This window comes from Dama dama, chromosome 5 (genome assembly GCF_033118175.1).
Source record: "Dama dama isolate Ldn47 chromosome 5, ASM3311817v1, whole genome shotgun sequence".
Classification (NCBI taxonomy): Eukaryota; Metazoa; Chordata; class Mammalia; order Artiodactyla; family Cervidae; genus Dama; species Dama dama.
Window position 1 is genome coordinate 103,436,344 of NC_083685.1, and position 20,500 is coordinate 103,456,843.

Consider the following 20,500-nt stretch of genomic DNA (forward strand, 5'->3'; position numbering starts at 1 on the left):
CCTCTGTCCTCCCCTCTCACCCGGAGTATACTCAGATTCATAGCCATTGAGTCATTGATACCATTTAACTATCTCATCCTCTGCCATCCCCTTCTCCTTCTGCCCTCAATCTTTCCTAGCACCAGGGTCTCTTCCAATGAGTTAGCTCTTCACATCAGCTGGCCAAAGTAGTGAAGCTTCAGCTTCAGTATCAGTCTTTCCAATGAATATTCAGGGTTGATTTCCTTTAGGATTGACCGGTTTGATCTCCTGGCAATCCAAGGGACTCTCAATTGTCTTCTCCAGCACCACAATTCGAAAGCATAAATCCTTTGGCCCTCAGCCTTCTTTATGGTCCAACTCGCACATCCATACATGACTACTGGGAAAACCATAGCTTTGACTAGTCGGACCTTTGTTGGCAAAGTGACATCTCTGCTTCTTAATACACTGTCTAATTTCATGGCTGTAGTCACCGTCCACAGTAATTTTGAAGACCAAGAAACTAAAATCTGTTTTCACTTTTTTCTCTTCTATTTGCCATGATGTGATAGGACCAGATGCCATGATCTTATAGATACCTAAATATAAATAATGGAACTTGAGTGTCAGTTGAATTTTGAGGAGGAAGGAGGTGTTTCTGGTTTGCAAACAATTTGTTGAGATTGTGAAAGACAAGGTTTGCCATGTGCATTGTTCATCTACTGCCATGTAACAAATACCTATAACATTTAGCAGCTTGCTAAATTTTATTATATTTATCATTTATCATCTCACAGTTTCTGTGGGTGAGGAATCAAGGAGAAGCTTTGCTGTATTATACTTAAGCTGGGGCTGCACCATCTGAAGACTTGACTGGGACAGGAGCTCCAAGGAGTTCAAGTCACATGGCTGGCAAATAACCGCTGGCTGTTGACAGATCTCTGTTTCTTGCCCAGTGAAACCTCTGTTTCTTGCCTTCTTTCTATAGGTGGCTTGAATATCCTTCAGTTATGGCACACATCTTCCCCTACACCAGGTGACCCGAGAGAGAGCAAGGAGGAGGCCACAATGTTTTTAACGACCCTCAAGTCTCACACATCCTTTCTGCCCTATGCCACTCATTAGGAGGGAGTGATTAATCCCAGCCCGTGTTCATGGACAGGGCATTAAGCCCCACCTCTTGAAAGGAAAAGTATCAAAGAGTTTGCAGGTATATTTTCAAACCATCATAGCACTGAAGCAGATGATGAGTTCATTTCTTGCTGAATTTGAAATGCAGAGACACTCAACTGGAAGAGTACAGAGGACAGATGGACATACCCACTGCTGAACGTAGCAAGAACAAAGTCTACAGAAGACGGAGCTAGAAGCAAGGTCACAGGACTTTCCTGGGGGCCCAGTGGTTAAGAACCAGCCTGCCAATACAGGGGACACTGGTTTGATCCCTGATCCAGGAAGAGTCCACATGCCGTGGGACAACTAAGCTTGTGCACCACAGCTACTGAGCCTGCGCTCAGGGCCAGGCTCTGCATCAAGAGAAGCCCCCGGGAGGAGAAACCGTGCACCACGACTAGCCCCCACTCACCGCCACTAGCCCCCACTCGATACAGCTAGTCCCCACTCTCCACAACTACAGAAAAGCCTACATGCAGCAGTGAAGACTCACTGTGGCCAAAATTAATTAATTTTTTTCAAAAAGAAGCAAAGTCACAGAGTTAAGGAGGAATTGAGAGACAAAGTCCAGCGATTCCTGAAAACAGCCATGAAAGGAAGTCAACAGTTAAAGGTCAAAGTAGAGAGTTTGGGTGGACTCCTTTTTAAGATAGGAAACTTTTGAGCATGTTTACAGGTGGAGAGAGAAATCAGTAGAAGGACTTCCTGGTGGTCCAGTGGCCAAGACTCCACACTCCCAACGCAGGGGGCGTGGGTTCGATCCTGGGTCAGAGAACTGGATCCGCTATACTGCAACTACAGATCCCAAGTGCCACAAATAAGACCCGACACAGCCGAATAAATAAAGATATTTAAAAAAAATCAGTAGAGAGAGAAGTCAGAGTGTCAATGAGGAGGGGGTAGTTGACAAAGCTCTTGGTAGGACCCACTGGCCTCTGATTTGGGACAGAGGAGAGACCTCCTTACCTGAGAAAGAAGGAAAGGAAGAAAGGGTGCTATTTAGCCTGATCCTGTCTCCAGGACAAGTAGATCCAAGACAAAGTGAGTTGTTAGGAACACAGATGCGCCAGCAGGTTGAGAAACCCTCAAGTCAACTTAGTAGTTCCCCAAGCTGTTCTACCTTCTCTCGCTGTTGTTCACAGACCCTGCCAGGTCTTCTGGGCCGGCTGTAGGCTTCATTGTTCTGATGTGCCTGCTTCCCTGTGCCCCATGCTCTTCTAAGGTGTTTGATTGGCTGCCTATCTAAGAAGATGACCACCTTGGCCTTGGAATCTCCTCTATGGAAAGTTCCCATCAGCCGCCCTGAAAGACTTGGTATCTTGGGGTCTCTGCCTGCTCCCAGTCTGTGGCTTGCGCCCCTAGTTGGATGGGGTAGTAAAACTCCTCTGAACCACAATGTGTTGTATTCCCACAGAAGAAACTTCGGTGGTGCTGCTGTTTCTGCACTAGAACCCTGCTTTGGTGTCCAGATTCTTGATGTATTTATTACTTTTCAGTTCTACAAAACTTTGCTGCATTAAATACAAATGTAGTTTCCTTCCTGTGAATTATGACCTCAACAAAATCTGACCAAGAGAAGATGTACATTAAACTGTGACGATTCATGGAAATGAATAAGCCCATAGCAGCAAGTTCCCATGCTAGCAGTTACCATGGTGACCATGGGCATGAAAGGCTATTTAAGGTGCTCTCTTTAAAACATCTCATTAGGTACCAGATAGAAAAATTTATGAAATCATGGGAGAACTTACTTTTTAATTTTAATGAAGAAAGCAATTAAGCTCCAGGGGATCTATCAAACCCAGGGATCGAACCCAGATCTCCCACATTGCAGGCAGATTCTTTTTGCCAGCAAGCCACCAGGGAACCCAAGAATACTGGAGTAGGTAGCCTATCCCTTCTCCAGTGGATCTTCCTGACCAGGAATCAAACCAGGATCTCCTGCATTGTAGGCAGCTTCTTTAACAGCTGAGCTACCAGGGAAGCCTCTAGAAATATGTCAGCTACTATTTATAAACAACTGTTAGAGACCAAACACCTTGCTAAGGTTTTTGCTTAAATTGTCACATTTATTCCTCAAAAAGCCCCTCTGAACTAGGTAGTATTCTTTTACCCTTGGAGTAGTTGAAGATACTGGGAATCAGACAGATTATATAATTTTCTGAAGTTAGCACAACGTGTGTTAGAAAACCTAAGGTTTACACACAATAAGTCCATGGTTTTTCCATTCTCCCATATTATTGCTCTGATAAACAGTAACTAAATTAAAGTATAAATACCGTGATCAGGTACTGCCCCCAAGCTCACTCACTCTCACACTACCGGCGACTCAATGTCCTCCACACAGGCTGGCCACAGCCTGAAGTTTTCACTGGATTATAAACTCACTGAGAGCAGGGTCCTTGTCTGCCTCACTTCCCACCCATCATCAGTAGCTAGAACATTATCTAGCACGGATCAGGGAATCAGTAATATTTGTTGAATTAACAGACGAATAAAGCAAATTCAAAAGAAAAGTTAAACTGAGCAGGACCCTGCAGAGGCTTCCCAGGGACAGAAATCCCACCCCACCCCACCGTGTCCCCTGCCTCTTGTTTGTAGAAAAGCTTTAGCTTCCCAGGCCTTCCCTGAGTTCCAAAGTTAATCAGAGAAGTGAGAAAATGCAGAAACAAAGGAAAACAGTTAAGTAAGACAAAATAATAACAGTTAAGCCACAACACAGGTACCGGACCTTCAGTTCCTCCTCGAGAGCTCTAGATAGTAGTCTAAGCCACATCCTCTGAGTGGTGCAGAGACTGACACCCCCACCAGCTGGAGTTAAGTGCACGCAGCCCACCAGCACGTAGACCTCAGACCCCCTGGAACCAGAAGGTTGTGGATGTTGACTCCTGGTCACCTTGCCACTAACCGTCAGAGAATTGTTGTACAAGCTGATCACACCCCCTACAATCCCCACCACTAACACTGTCTTTAAAAACCCCTCCCCGGGAGACCTGGGGGAGTTTCAGTCTTTTGAGTAGAAGCTGCCCATTCTCCTTGCTGTTTGGCTCAATTGTTGTTTAGTCTCTAAGTCATGTCCAACTCTTTGGCAACCCCATGGACTGCAGCTTGTCAGGCTCTTCTATCCACAGGATTCTCCAGGCAAGAATACTGGAATGGGTTGCCATTTTCTCCACCAGGAGACTCTTCCCAACCCAGGAATCAAACCCGAGTCTCCTGCATAGGCAGACAGATTCTTTACCACCAGGGAAGCCCTTTTGGTTCAATCACAAAAGCACTAAAGCAAGTGCTTATATAAACATGTATTTTAAAAGAAAGCATTTGACAAGTTCAAGACAGAATTTAAATTATAACTTTTAAAAAGAAATACCCACGGGCTTATTTGGGACATACTGTGCTGTATTTTTCCATGTACTATTTTCAGTAAAGCAGTTAGCAAACTTGCAAGATCATAATAACAAACATGTGCTTCTGTAACTCTGAAATTGTGACTAAAGGAAGTTCTTCTTCACCAGTTCATGCACACACTTGTGTTAAAAAATCTAACAATATATTTTTCCCTGGAGAATACCCAAGGCCAGTTTAACTAAAGGAGGATGCTCATTGAAGTGAAGCTATCAAGTATAAGCCTAAGTGTTAATATACTCCAGAACAACAACAACAAAAAATCCTAATTTCCTCTGTCATCCCTGCAAATGCATTTCCTATATCACTGGGGAGACAGGTGAGAGACTGTAGAATGACCAACAAAAGGCCTTATTTCTCTCAGCAAAATCAATTTGAAGCTAGTAAGTAAAACGTGTGTCCTCACAATGAATAGCAGGTTATGTCCAGAAGAACCATTCAAAACATCTTACTCTGAGGATACTACTAAAATCTTTCAACATGATTTCTCTCCAAAATAATTTTATTGAATTAGTGTTTTTTTAATTATAAGACTACATTTTAAAAATATTTTAATATATTTATTTTTGGCTGTGCTGGGTCTTTATTGGTGCGTGTGGACTTTCTCTAGTTGTGGTTTGAGGGCTTCTCACCGTGGCAGCTTCTCTTATTGAGGACCGAAGGCTCTAGGTTGTGCAGCCTTCAGTAGTCATGGCCCACAGTCTCAGTCAGGTGCAGCGTTTGGGCTCAGTAGGTGCAGCGCAGGGGCTTGTGAAGTTGTTCTGAGGAATATGAGCTCTTCCCAGACCAGGGATCGAACCCACATCCTCTGCACTGGCAGGCAGACTCTTAACCACTCACCCACAGGGGAAGCCCTAAATTTTAAAATGTCTGACACTTACAGTCAACAGAAAAAGCTGTAAGCTTACAGTCCTGTATCATTACAGTCTCAGAGCTAGACTCAGTCTACACCACCCTGTCATTTGTAACTCTTGTTAAAATGCCAGACTACAGCTCCTTTAAAGAAAAACAAACCCAGCACATGGTGTTAGGCATCCTTTGTTGTTGCTTATAGTGACTAAGTCCCACACTTTTTTTTTTTTTAGTCCCACACTTTTAATACAGCTTTCATCTACTTACTACACATCAAAGGGTTTTATAGGGTTTTCTCTTTACACCTTAATTCAGTTTGTTCAGGATACTGTCACACTCTTTCCCGGAAGAAAATGAGGAAAAGAAACTGAGTGACTTACAAAATAAGATTGAGGATGATTAGGTGGAAGTTTATAAAACAAATCTGGCTGTGAGTTAAATCATCACTGAAGCCAGGTCATGGGTACATGAAAATGTACCATATAAGGCTGTGTATTTTTGTGAATGTTTGAAATTTTCTGCACTATAAATTTAAAGAAAAAAGAAATTGAACAAATGACTTAAAAATCACAAAGTAGGGACTTCCCTTATGGTCCAGTTGTTAAGAATCCACTTGCCAATGCAGAGGACATGTGTTTGATCCCTGGTCCAGGAAGATCCCATGAGCCACAAAGAAACTAAGCCCATGCACCACAACTCCTGAAGCCCCTTGCATCTGAGAGCCCCTGCTCACAAGAGAAGCCACTGTAATGAGAAGACCAAGCACTAAAACCAGAGAAAGTCTGCTCGCAGCCAGCAACGAAGACCCAGTGCAGCCAGAAATACATAAATAAAGATGGTAAAGATAAACATTTGAAACAGGGCAAGTGGGGATGGGGGGTGGGGGGAGTCACAAAGCAATACAGAAAGAGTGCCTGGCAGCAAAAGAAAAGCCCTAGTTCACCAATAGCTTGGTGGCTAGACACACCAGTGTACTGTCACCTTTAGGGTGAGCTGTAAAGTTTCAAAAGTCACCTGCAGCAATGGAATGATTCATTCCAGGTGAGTCATGTCCTACTGCTTTAAGACCAGCCTGTAAGACCAGCCTCAGATCTTATTATAGCCATGCTGGCACGCAGAAGCCAATAAAATGTCTGCCATCCTGCAGAGAACTTGTTGTTAGCCTCACAAGAAATGCTGGAGGGAGTTATTCAAGGTGAGAGCAAGTGAGCCCAAATGGAAATTCAAATTCACACACACAAAAATTCAAGGAGCACAGGTAAAGGTAATTATGTGATTATAAATGGGAATAAAAAACACAGGTTTCATCCTCCTCTGAACTGATTTTTTAAAATTATGTGGTGAGAAAGAGTGAAAGCAAGTAGTTGGAAGCTGCAGTGTACACGGGGTCCTTGGGAGGCACCCAGGAGGTGGGCCCCACCTCACCTGGGAGAGTCTAGAGTCGTGGCCTGACCTCCTCGGATGGAGCAGGTCTCTCTCTCTCCTTGATGCTACTTCAGAGCCTGAATATACTTTTAATTCCTGCACACATCACACTGTTTATAATCATTTTACAAGCTTCTGGATTAGTCAGGATTCACTAGGTTGCAAGTGACATGAAACGAATCTGAACTAGTTTCACAAAGGAAGAGGGAAGGAGGACCAGATTTCGTAAATAAACCCTGGAAAGTGCAGGGGTAGATGTGGCCCAAGGAACCACTGGACCAGGGGAGAGCCTCTCCCTACGTCTTTCTGCGTGATTCTCAGGGAGGGTGGGTTCAGGCCACACCAGATTCATTGATTGATTAATTGTGCAAATATCACAATCCCTCAATGCTAAGACACCCATGGTAACATCCCTGAGGTCAGCACGCCTCCTACGGTCACTGCTGGCTGGTCAGTGCTGCTCAGTCCATGACAGGATAAGCTCCCTGAAAAGCACAGAAACCTGGTTTTCACTCCAGGTGGCCTTAGAGCTGACCACAGTCCTACACTACTTCAGGCTACACACCAAGAAGGGCCATCGAAGGAGCAGTGTGAGTCCTAGCTGCTTTCTCAACACAGTCTGCAGATCCCTTTAGGTGAGATAAGGAAGGGCCAGTATCAGATTCACAGAATGGGTGTCACAGCTCAAAAGAAAACCCTGGAGACAACGTGGAACACTTTCACAATCACACACAGCATGTTACCAGGGTTCTTGGTGGCAGAGGGGACTTCATCTGTGAAAAATCACCAACGACCTGGAGTCAAAAGTGACTCAGAAGAGAAGGTTTTAGGGCTTCCTTGGTGTTCCAGAGGTTAAGAATCTGCCTGCCAAAGCAGGGGTCATGGGTTCTATCCTTGGTCTAGGAAGATCCCACATGCTGCAGGGCAAGCGGTAGTCACCACAACTATTGAGCCTGTGTGTTCTAGAGCCCGTGCTCCACAAGAGAAGCCAGAACAATGAGAAGCCTGAACACTGCAACAAAGAGTAGCCCCGGCTCCCACAACTAGAGAAAGCATGCACACAGCAACGAAGACCCAGTGCAGCCAAAAAGAAAAGAATGAATAAATTTTTTAAAAACAGGAGATTTTAATAGGAATTTGATAACTGGATATTTGTTGGTATTAAAAGTTAATAAATTTTTAGTATGAAAAATTATTTTAAAAAAGAAGAGGTTTTAAGATCTGAAAGAGACAAGTGCACCCCAATGTTCATTGCAGCACTGTTTATAATAGCCAGGACATGGAAACAACCTAGATGTCCATCAGCAGACGAATGGATAAGGAAGCTGTAGTACATATACACAATGGGATATTACTCAGCCATTAAAAAGAATTCATTTGAATCAGTTCTAATAAGATGGATGAAACTGGAGCCCATTATACAGAGTGAAGTAAGCCAAAAAGATAAAGACCAATACAGTATACTAACGCATATATATGGAATTTAGAAAGATGGTAACGATAACCCTATATGCAAAACAGAAAAAGAGACACAGATGTACAGAACAGACTTTTGGACTCTGTGGGAGAAGGCGAGGGTGGGATGTTTCGCGAGAACAGCATCGAAACATGTATATTATCTAGGGTGAAACAGATCACCAGCCCAGGTTGGATGCATGAGACAAGTGCTCGGGGCTGGTGCACTGGGAAGACCCAGAGGGATGGGATGGAGAGGGAGGTGGGAGGGGGGATGGAGAGGGAGGTGGGAGGGGGGATGGGGATAGGGAATACAAGTAAATCCATGGCTGATTGATGTCAATGTATGGCAAAAACCACTACAATATTGTAAAGTAATTAACCTCCAACTAATAAAAATAAATGGGAAAAAAATAAATAAAAAAGAAGAGGTTTTAGAAATGCCTTAAGCAGCTAACAGCACTTACACTTTCCTATTTATATACAAATAAAAACACTGTATGATATAAACTGTCTTAAATATGTCTAAAAGATCTTTTCATACATCTAAAATAAAAAGTGCACATAAAAAACTATGTTATGGTTTAATTAACAGTATTTTTTTTCTTTCTTAGTGGAACACAAAATAATTGTTTGAAAATGGATGGCACCTTAAATTTTATGAAATTGTGTTGACAGGGTACTCACTACGCACTGGAGACATACACTGAACCAAACAAAGATCAAGCTCATAAATTAAAAAAATAAATAAAATAAAAAAAAAAAAACACCAAAGACCAAGTTTTCACAGAACTCACACCTCCTATGACTCCCAAGAGGGTAGGGGGCTCTGGCTGCACCAGACCCATTTCAAACTCAGAGGAAAGTGATTAGCCTGATCTGGGACATGATATGACTCCTGAAAAAACCTCTGTGAACAAGGAGTGTGAAGTCCTGTGATGGTGTCAGTCTGGGTGATGGTCAATCCTTGTGCCCGAGGTGAGGTCTACTTCTGGAAGAAGGCAGGAAGCAGCATGAAACAGACAAAATCACAATGGTTTCCATGTCTGTCCTGTAAGATGGTGGGCATCTAGAAGTGGGGTTCTTGTCTATACTGGGCAGGGTCCAATCTGGAAAACAGAATTCAAGAGCAGCAGCTCAGCAGAAGTTGAAGTTCCAATACTTTGGCCACCTGTGTGCAAAGAGCTGACTCATTGGAAAAGACCCTGATGCTGAGAAACACTGAGGGCAAAAGCAGAAAGGGGCGGCAAAGGATGAGATGGTTGGATGGCATCACTAAGTCAATGGACATGAGTCTAAGCAAACCCCAGGAGACAGTGGGGGACAGGGAAACCTGGCATGCTGCAGTCCATGGTGTCGCAAAGAGACATGACCTAGCAAGTGAACAACAACAACAACAAAGCTCAGCAGAGGGAATTTAATATGGGAACTGGTCACAAGGTTTGCAAGTGAAGCAAGTGATGCATGCTCAATTGTGTCCTACTCTTTACAACCCCATGGACTGTAGCCCACCAGGCTCCTCTGTCCATGGGATTCTCCAGGCAAGAATACAGGAGTGGGTTGCCATTTCCTACTCCAGGGTATCTTCCCAACCCAGGGATCAAACCTGTATCTCCTGCATTGGAGATACTTTACCACTGAGCCACCAAGGAAGCCCCAAAAGGTTTGGGAAATGACTAAAACACTAAGTGGGATGGAGAGCAAACCAGAGACTCACAACAGTAGGAGCCCTCCAGCATGTTTAGTAAGACTGGAGGAGCAAAGAAAGGAGGTGGTGATACCAATCAGGGTTCTTGACCTTCTCCAGTCCATAGAAAGTGACCAGAGGACAGACAAGAAATTCAGGCAAGGCTTTGTTAGAGTCTCTGCTGCAGCTGGGCTGGATGAAGCACAAACGGGAATCAAGGTTGCCGGGAGAAATATCAGTAACCTCAGATATGCAGATGACACCACCCTTATGGCAGAAAGCAAAGAAGAACTAAAGAGCCTCTTGATGAAAGTGAAAGAGGAGAGTGAAAAAGTTGGCTTAAAACTCAACATTCGGAAAACTAAGATCATGGCATCTGGTCCCATCATTTCATGGCAAATAGATGAGGAAATAGTGGAAACAATGACAGACTTTATTTTTGGGGGGTCCAAAATCACTGCAGATGGTGACTGCAGCCATGAAATTAAAAGATGCTTGCTGCTTGGAAGAAAAGTTATGACCAAACTAGACAGCATATTAAAAAGCAGAGACATTACTGCCAACAAAGGTCCATCTAGTCAAGGCTATGGTTTTTCCAGTAGTCATGTATGGACTCAGAGTTGGACTATAAAGAAAGCTAAGTGCCAAAGAATTGATGCTTTTGAACTGTGGTGTTGGAGAAGACTCTTGAGAGTCCCTTGGACTGCAAGGAGATCCAACCAGTCCATCCTAAAGGAAATCAGTCCTGAATATTTATTGAAAGGACTGATGCTGAAGCTGAAACTCCAATACTTTGGCCACCGGATGCAAAGAACTGACTCATTTAAAAGACCCTGATGCTGGGAAAGATTGAAGGTGGGAGGAGAAGGGGACGACAGAGGATGAGATGGTTGGATGGCATCACCAACTCAATGCATGTGAGTTTGAGCAAGCTCCAAGAGTTGGTGACGGACAGGGAGGCCTGGTGTGCTGCAATCCATGGGGTCACAAAGAGTCACAGGACTAAGCACAAAGGGTCACATGACTGAGCGACTGAACTGAAATGAACTGCTGCAGCAGGGGATACAGAGAGCAAGTAACAGGTTCCCTTGCTCGCTCCCTGAGTGGGGGTGAGTTTGTTTTTCATGTTTGGTGAGGGTGGTGTTGAGTGCAGGGGGCATGCTCAATACCCTGCTTTTGTTCCCAACACCCTGCTTTTGTTCCCAACACCCTGCTTTTGTTCAAGGTTCTTCAAAAGTGGCTGCTGAGTTTTTTGGTCTCTTTGTATCTTTTGTCCAGAATTTACCCCAACTGCCCAGACACAGTTATTTTTAGCTCCATATAGTTTCTTTGTACTTTGTTGTGGAGAAGAGGCGTGTCCAGGTGCAAGCACTGCAGCAAAGGCTCCCGTCCCAGCCTGTCTCAGTGGGACAAAGGCCAGAGGCAAGTATCCCTCAGCTGGAGCTGGGACCACCCCTGAAACACCTTCCAAGGCAGAAAATAGGGGAGAGAAATCCCCTTGCTCCCCCTCCTCTCACATCCTGGTCTCCCCTGGAGCCTCCACCTGTACCTTTAGCTGGAGTCAGTGGCCAGGGGAGCAAGGGGATGGGTTTGGGGGTGAAGAGCCAAGTTACCAGTACCATCTTACTCATCTCTGTATCTCCAGCGCCCACCCCGGGACAAGGTTCTGATAGAAGGAAATCAACTAAGTATAGAGAGAAACAGAATTACTACCAAAATGCAAGACAGGAGGTCTGAATAGTACTCCCTAGACCAGAGAGAAGAGGTAACTTACTCCACACCGAGGACACAGGAAAGGGTCACAAAGGACATGGGGAAGGAAAAGGTGAAGAAATAATGAGCAGAGGGGCTTTCCTGGCAGTCCAGTGGCTAAGACTCCATGCTCCCCATGCAGCAGGCCTGCGTTCAATCCCTGGTCAGGGAGCTTGATCCCACATGCTGCAACTAAGACCCGGCACCGCCAAATAAATATAAATATTTTAAAAGGAAAAAAAGAAACAGGGACTTCCCCAGCGGTCCAGTGGTTAAGACTTTGCCTTCCAAGGCAGGAGGCATGGGTTCGATCCCAGGTTGGGGAACTAATACTCTACATGCCTCACACAGTGTGGATAAAAGTTAAGAAAGAAAAAAGAAATAATGAGCCGAGGTTTGCCAAGGAAGCAAAAAGGTGAGGAAGCTGGGCAGGCAGGGAGCCTGCACACGTGAAGGCAGGACTGTGAATACTTTTCAAGGAAACATAAAAGGTTCAGAGTCAGATTCCATCAAGTGCTTTTTCAGTTTCTCTTAAAGTGATTACATAGCTTTCACCTTTCATTACTTACACAATGGATTAAACTAACCTATGTCCTAATATCAAAGCAATCTTCAATTCCCAGAAGAAAACCTACTTGACATTCTGCTGAATTCATTTTGCTGTTTCATTTAGGATATTTGCATATATCCATATGTCATCTTTGTCTATAGTTGACTTTTGTGGGCTTGTACTCTTCTCCATCAGGATTATTTTGATTTTGTGAATTTAAAGTTCTGTGATTTCTTATTTTCTGACACATTTTGATAGCATGGGGGTTGTCATCATCAATCTCTGATAATTTAAGGACTCGGGATTTTGTGTGGAATTTTTACCTAGTCTCTGTCCTGTCATTCCTGCTACCCACTTTGGGGTTGGTTACCACCCCCATTACCTCCACCCCAAGCCCCCACTCCTTACCACCACAAAACCAGGTCTCTGCTTTCCAGCCATAGTGAGCGAAACTGTCACCTCTTGGGTTTTACAAACGAAGCACAAAAAGGCCCTGCCTCTGTCTTTCTTAATTCCTCTCCCCACTCATTTTCGATGCCTCCTTCTTACAGAAAGTCTTCCCTGATACGCTCCACTATAGACCATCCTGGCCTGTTCTCCTCACTTGTCTGTCTCCCCACCCAGAGCTGGAGCCTAAAGACTGAAAGTGTGCTTCATTACCAGCACCACCTCAGCAATGGCACAAGCAGGTACTTGCTTCCCCATGATCAGGCAAAAGCTGTGAGCCTGCACCTTAGAAACAACAGGAGAAAATGTTGTCAGAAAATGACAGTCTGCAGGGCAAGTCTGGACCAAACGAATGGACCACATTCACTGACATACTGTCAATGGCTGCCTTCAAGCTTCCCAGGTGGTTCAGATGGTGAAGAATCTGCCAATTGCAGGACCTGCAAGTTTGATCCCTGGGTTAGGAAGATCGAACCCTCCCCGGAAGAGGTCATGGTTACCCATTCCAGTAGGCATGCCCGCAGAATCCGATGGACAGAGGAGCCTGGAGGGCTACAGTACATGGCAAAAGAGTTGAACACGATTAAGCAACTGATCATGCATGCATGCCCCTCGAGCTATAAGAGCAGGAGGGGAGTGGCTGTGAGACACTATGACTCCTAAGAAGCCTAGAATATTTACTAGTGCAGCTGGTTTTCTTTCCTGTGCTGACACTGCCATCATGAGAACAGCCACCGCACCATGCTCTCAGCTCCAAGCCCATTTCACCCCAGAATCGCATTCAGATAGCACCTTCATGGACACTAACTATCATCATGCTTGTTTATTTTCAAGGTTTTGTTCCACACACAGCAGGGGCTGATCATAAACTCAGAAGACCATATGACCAGGAGGTCACAGGAACAAGTGAGGCCCACCAGGTGGGAAACAGTCCACCACTCGGTTACTATAGCTGACACTGAAACACAGCTGATTCAACAGAGGCTGGAAATCTGGATTTTTATGTGAAATGTTTTGATTATTAACATGTTGTCAATTAACAAACACAGGCATTTATCTTGGTATCTGGAGGCAAATAAAAAAACTCAGTTATATATAACTGAGTCACTCTGCTGTACAGCAGAAATACAATATATATATGTATGTGTATATTCTTTTCATATTTCTTTTCCATTACGGTTTATCACAGGATACTGAATACAGTTCCTCATGCTCTACAGTAGGACCTTGTTGTTTATTCATCCTATATGTAATAGTTTACATCTGCTAATCCCGAACTCATAATCCTTTCCTCCCCTACCTCCCCCCAAATTGGTTATTTTGATTACAGAATTAAGGATTTCCATTCAACGAAGACCTAACAACAAAGTGGGTATCATGTATCAGGAGAAACCACTTGCATCGTCTAAAAATCAGTAAATGGTTAATGTCTAAAAAATATTCTAGTCAGAAATCTCAACTGGAAAATGGAGGGGATATTCCCTGATGGTGCAGTGGTTAAGACTGGGGCTTTCACTGCAATGGGTCAGGGTTTGATCCCTGGTCAGGGAAATAAGATCCCGCAAGTCATTTGGTGAGGCCAAAAAAAAAAAAGAAAAATGGGGAAACAGCATGAACAGGCAATTTACATTAAAGAAAACACAACACGGTAGCAAGCATACATATTCTCAAGTGTATATACTCAGTAGTGTAACCAGAGAAATGTAAATAGAGTAAGACTGCTAAAAATCAGAAAGCTGGACAATGCCAAGTGTTTGCAAAGAGAAAGGTCTTTGGAATCCAATGCACTCTGAGGACATGCAGAATAGTGTGGCCTCACTCAGAAGCAATCAGTGGTACTTGGTCCTAAATACTAAGTACAGGCACACACTGTGAGCAGGCAGTCCTGCTGCTGGCCCAAGTCCAGAGAGATTCTCCCAGAAGTCCATACGGGACATGTACGAGAGGTTCCCTCAGCACTGTTTGTAGTGTCTGGGTGTAGGAATCGACATGGGTGTCCATCACCAGGAGGGAGAGAGGCAGGATGTGGATACACAAACTGGATAGTCACCATAGCAACAGGAATGAGTCATAGAAACATGGCGGTGAGTAATAACACTGGAAGAGTCTAACATGACACCATTTATGTAAATTAAAAATACCCTCCCATGGGGACGTCCCTGGCAGTCCAGTGGTTAAGAACCGGCCTTCTAATGCAGGGGACACAGGTTTGATCCCTGGTGAGGAATGAAGATCCCACATGCCTCGAGGCAACTAAGCGCAAGTGCCACAGCAAAAGATCCTGTGTATTGCAACTAAGAGTCCACACAGACAAAGAAAGAAGAAACAAAGGAGATAACAAACTAAATTTTTTAAAAGAGAAAAAATAAGAAAAAACATGCACACAAAACAATACATATTCTTAAGAATACATACACACAAGATTTGGAGATATTTGGTAGGGTACAGATCTTCACTCAAATGCAAGTATTTTGGAAAGATGTGAGCACATTATGTCATGATGACATCGAGAGACTGCATACATAACAGTTACATTTGGGCAAATACATACAAATAAAACTACAATGATGCTTAAAAAAAGAATACATACAACAAGAGCATGTGTATTAAACATATTAGAATAGTCAGCCACGGCGTAGGATGGGGGGAGAGAATGAAAGAGCAGGCTACATAGAAGAAAAAGGAATAAATTATAAATTTATAAACTATAAACCAATGAAAGCACGAAAAAGCACACAAGACAAGAGAGGGGCTTGGATGGAGAAGCTGTTCCTTTGGAGAAGGAACTGGCAACCCACTCCAGTATTCATGTCTGGGAAATCCCAAGGACAGAGGAGCCTGGTGGGCTACAGTCCATGGGGTCACGAAGAGTCGGACATGACTGAGCATGCGCACACACACACACACACACACACACACATACACACAGGTTTACAACACCATCCTAATCACAGAACACAAGTCAGCGATGTGTGGATCAAGGAAGGAGAAGAGATGCCTTTCCATGTCCTTGCAGCTGCTCCTTCCAGAAGCACTAACAGATACCAGCGTAAGTGCTTCACCCTGCCAGGGAGGCTCTGGGTCTATAGCTACATGTGGTTTGCTGTTTGGTCCTCAGGGAATTCTCAGTCTTGTGGGAGATTAAACTTAGACACAAAGTGAGGCAAGAAAAGCCACTGAACCAGTCACAGAAGAAAAGTAAGGGATGAAATGCCCCATGGGTGGAGCCATGGCCAGAGTTTGGGGAGCAGAGCCTGTGGTGGATGAGGTGACCTGAATGATGTAGGAAAAGATATGCATGACACTGGGGATGGTCATGTGCCCTGCACCACTTGCCCTGAAACTGGTGACCAAAGACCAGCAAAAGAACCAATCATTTAACAGCCCAGTGGTCACCCCATGCTCTGCCCCTCAAGGCTGCTTGCCATGCAACAAACTTCAGCTTATTCCAAAGACAGGAAACAGTGCTTTACCCGTAATACTCCAGAAATGCTGCTCTCTCCCGAGAGAGGGCAAAAGGCACTTGGTAAATTTGGCTGGGAGAAGTCATCTCCAGGTATGGTATCCATTTTTCCCTGTGGAAAACAGGAGGGCCATTTTACAACAAAGGGTTAACAGAGCAGGCCTAAGATAGGCCTGAGCCAGTGGGCCCTTAGCTGGCGTCTGGGAACTTGGATTTTGCTTCCTGATGTTTGCAGGACTGATAAGAGAGGCTCTTATTGCCCCTAAACTGTTTGTGCAAACACTGTGGTTTATGCTCAACACCTGCTTCCCTTCCGGGAGTCTGGAGTTTGGGTGGATGCTAGGCAGAGGGTGCCCGGTGTGACCAGCACCCAGAAAAGACCCTGGGGTCCAGTCTCAGGAGAGCTTCCTGGAGGACAATGCTTCAGCTGTGTTTGCACAACTCGTCGCCAGGTGGCTCCCCAGGAGAGGACTCTCAGAATCCTGCACCTGGTCCCCAGGGCTTGGCCCCTCTGGGCTCTTCCCTTTGCTGGTCTTGCTTTGTATCCTTCACAGTGATAAGTCACAGCCATGGGAATGACAATGTGAGAATGTGAGAAGTCCTGTGAGACCTTCTAGGAAATCTCTGAACCTGGGGGTAGTCTTTGGGACCCCCTCAACAACAGAAATTAATTCAAGATAAAAGATAATATTGGAGATGGACTTGTGGACACAGTGGGGGAAACTGGACTAAATACATACTTCTGCTTTCCTACCCTAAAATTCTTTGGAACGACACTAATATTTTTAAACCACTAAATCAATAAGAGACCTGGGGAACAAGAAACACGACCAGTGGCCAACGAAAGCACCTAAGACACTTCTGAGAGGCACAGCATACTCAGGGTCAGACTGCCCAAGTGAACCACAGCCCAGCACCAGCCTGGGAGGAGCCTGTCATGCAGGGTTTCAGGCTCCAGATCAGCAGAAAGAATGAGGGGCAGGGGTGGGATCTGACAAGGAGATGAGCTGGGGCACGGCAGGCGGGATGGCCAGGGCCCTGGGACTCTTCCCTGCACACTGAGCAGCTGTGACACGAGCCCCTGCCCTGGACCACACACTCCACGCAGCAGCACGTCACAGTCTCCAGCAATGACCAGAGGCAGCAAAGAGACAGGCAGGCAAACAGGAACCCTCATGCACGAGTATGAGCACCTGAAGGCAGATGCCCCCGGTTTTTACTAAACATCATGAGATGGGGACACCAAGTCAACAGGAAGACGTATGCCTGAGAGAGGAGTTAATGAAGCACATGGTTGTCGTCGTTCAGTCGCTGCCATGTCCGACTCTTTTGTGACCCCGTGGATTGTAGTCTGCCCACTCCTCTGTCCATGGAATTCTCCAGGTAAGAATACTGGAGTGGGTTGCCACTTCCTTCTCCTGGATCTTTCTGACCCAGGGACAGAACCCGTGTACCTGCTGCCTTGCAGGTAGGTTCTTTACTGCAGAGCCACCTAGGAAGTCCAATGAAGCATGTAGAAGAATTTATTAAAAGTCTTTGGAAAGATGGAAGGGAGGCATGACTATGAAAAGCAGGAGCCAACTGATGGGTAAAGATCTCTACATGGTGAAATTAAAAAGTACACTCAGGGGACATCCCTGGCGGTCCAGAACATAAACAACAGAAGCAATATTGTAACAAATTCAATAAAGACTTTACAAATAGTCCACATCAAAAAAAAGATTAAAAAAAGAAAAATAAAGCCCAGTCAAGGGAATTCCCTGGTGGTCCAGTGCTTAGGGCTGGACGCTTTCACTGCTTAGGTCCAGGTTTGATCCCTGGCCAGGGAACTAAGATCCCTCAAGCCCTGGCGGTGTAGCCAAAAAGAAAAAAAAAAAAAAGAGCAGGGTCAAGGGCAGTACTATTTGTGCAAAATAAGGAGGACTTAAGAATGTAATTCATATTTACTTGTATTTTCATAAAGAGTCTCTGAAAGGATATATAAGAAACTAATAACAATGGTTACCTGCTTTTGAGGTGACAGAGAACTTCGTGGGGAGACGTAGGGGCACCTTTTACTTGTAGTTTTTATTACAGTATAATTTTTGAACATTGAATATCTTATTTATTCCAAAAATTAAATTTTAAAAAAGTAGAAACCTTGAAAATTGAATACATAATTTAAAAAAAACACTCAACAGATGGGCTAAAGAGTTGAGGGGACAAAGCTAAACTAGATTTGTAGAATCTTCCAGAATGCAGCCCGAAAATGATAGAACATTTGACAGAAAAGTCAAGAAACATGAAGGATGAATTAAGAAATCTTAATATCCATTTTCATACTATCTTATTTTCTTTTTTGGCCACACAGCATGTGGGATCTTAGTTCTCCAACCAGGGATCAAACCCGCGCCCCCTGCAATGGAAACACAGAGTCTTAACCACTGGACTGCCAGAGAAGTCCCAAGAAATTCTAATACCCATTTAACAGTAATTCCAGAAGCAGAAAATGAAGAGAATGGAGGAGGCAGGGAAACATTCAAACTTCCCCAGGGCCAAAGAAATATTATATTTATCTACAGAATGAAAGGGACCATCGAGAACTAAGCAGGAAGAACATGAGAAATCCACCCTAAGGCAAATAGTGGTGAGATTTTAGAATACTAGGAAAAAATAAAAAATTGTAGAGCTTCAGAGAAATAAGCAGGTTAACAAAAAAACAAACAAAGTGAGAATCAGATTACAAAGACCACACTAGAGGCCAGCAGATAATAAAGAATTATCTTCGAAACTCAGACATTCTTAACCTAGAATCCTATACCCAGTCAAGAGTATTCACAGGCAAAAGCAAAATTTTGTAATATTTTTAAAACTTATAAGGCTCAGGAAGTTCACCACCCATAGTATCTCTAGCGAAAAAATATTTACTGAAGGACGCACGCAATCAAAACTAATGGATCCAAAATGAGAAAAACAAGATAAAACAGTCAATGATAACAAATGATCAGTTAAACTTATAACTGTTGACACATAATGTACAAAACTCCCAAATCTCATATATACAGATTATCTTTAAACATCAAGAGAAAAAATGCTTAGGTATGTGTGAAAACTTAAGGATACCAAAAGAACTCAAATTCATCTATCATCAGGGAAATTCAAGTTAAAACTGCAATGTCATACCCACCAGAATGACTAAAATAAAAAAGAAATTACCAAGAGTTGCAAGGATGTGAGGCAATCACATATGCTTCTCAGGTACATAAGCTGATGCAACCACTATTGCAAACTGTTTGGCATCATCTGTAAAAACTGAGCATATGCACACTCTATGACCAAGCAATTTCACTTCTAGATATATACTCAACAGAAATGCATCCATCCATCCAGCAAAGACATGTACTAGGATGTTCACAGCAGCACTATTCATGATAACCCCAAACTATAAACCACCTAAATCCAGTTGAGGTAGAATGGATAGCCGCATCGTGATACATACAAACAGTGGAATGTATACAGCAATGGAATGAACAAACCACAACCACACTCCAGAATCCTACAAATTACACAAATGCAATGTTGACAGAAAGCAGCTAAATACAAAGGAGCATGTACTGTACAGTTCTGTTGCTATCAAGTACAGAAATGGGAAAACCAATCTATTGTCAGAAATGGCAGGGGTTATCCTTGGCAGTGAGCAGCAGGAGGACAGAATCTGGAATGTAGGAAAGGTTGTTCTTATTTTTGTTTGTTTGTTTGTTTCTTGTTTTGCCTGCTGGTTATACATGTATTTAATTGGTCAAAATTCATCAAGCTGTAAGATGTGTATACCTTTACATGTTCATGTTATACCTCAGTAAAAAGGTGTCTCCAAATTCAAGGGTGCCAAACCACAAGCAGAGTAAGAACAGTATTTGTAACTTCCATGTCTTGAGAGAGATAAAATAGAACAAAATGAAAAAAAAAAAAAAAAGTCAACCCAACAAAAAATAGGAAAAGGGTGGAGGCTGTCAGGAAGTAAGCACAAGAAATTGAAAACATAAAACAAGATGGCAGGAATAGGACCCAAAATAACATTAATCAAATATAAATAGGTTAAAGTCATTGAATGAAAGATAAAGATTTCATGCCTATTAAGATGGCTACTTTCAAAAAACAAAAACAGAAAATAACAAGCATTGCAAAAGATAAGGAAAAACTGGAACTCTTGCGCACTGTTTCAGGAATGTAAAAAGGTACAGCTGCTGGGGAAATAATACAGTGATACCTCCAAAAATTAAAAACAAAATGATCATATAATCTTGAAATTTGATGTCTAGGTAAATATCCAAAAGCACAGAGAGCAGGGTCT

At 43.6% G+C, this 20,500-nt stretch overlaps 1 protein-coding gene across 2 annotated transcripts in view; it reads right to left on the minus strand.

Annotated features, from left to right (window-relative positions):
- Positions 1 to 20,500, minus strand: part of SPECC1 (sperm antigen with calponin homology and coiled-coil domains 1) — a 198,288-nt gene that overhangs the window by 173,978 nt on the left and 3,810 nt on the right. The window contains exon 2 of one of the 2 annotated variants that reach the window (XM_061143587.1): positions 9,071 to 9,380. The exons of the other annotated variant lie outside the window; for it this stretch is intronic. Within the exon in view, the coding sequence (XP_060999570.1) occupies positions 9,071 to 9,119 (49 nt within the window). The 5' untranslated portion in view covers positions 9,120 to 9,380. The remainder of the gene's footprint in view (positions 1 to 9,070; positions 9,381 to 20,500) is intronic. 2 annotated transcript variants of the gene reach the window in all.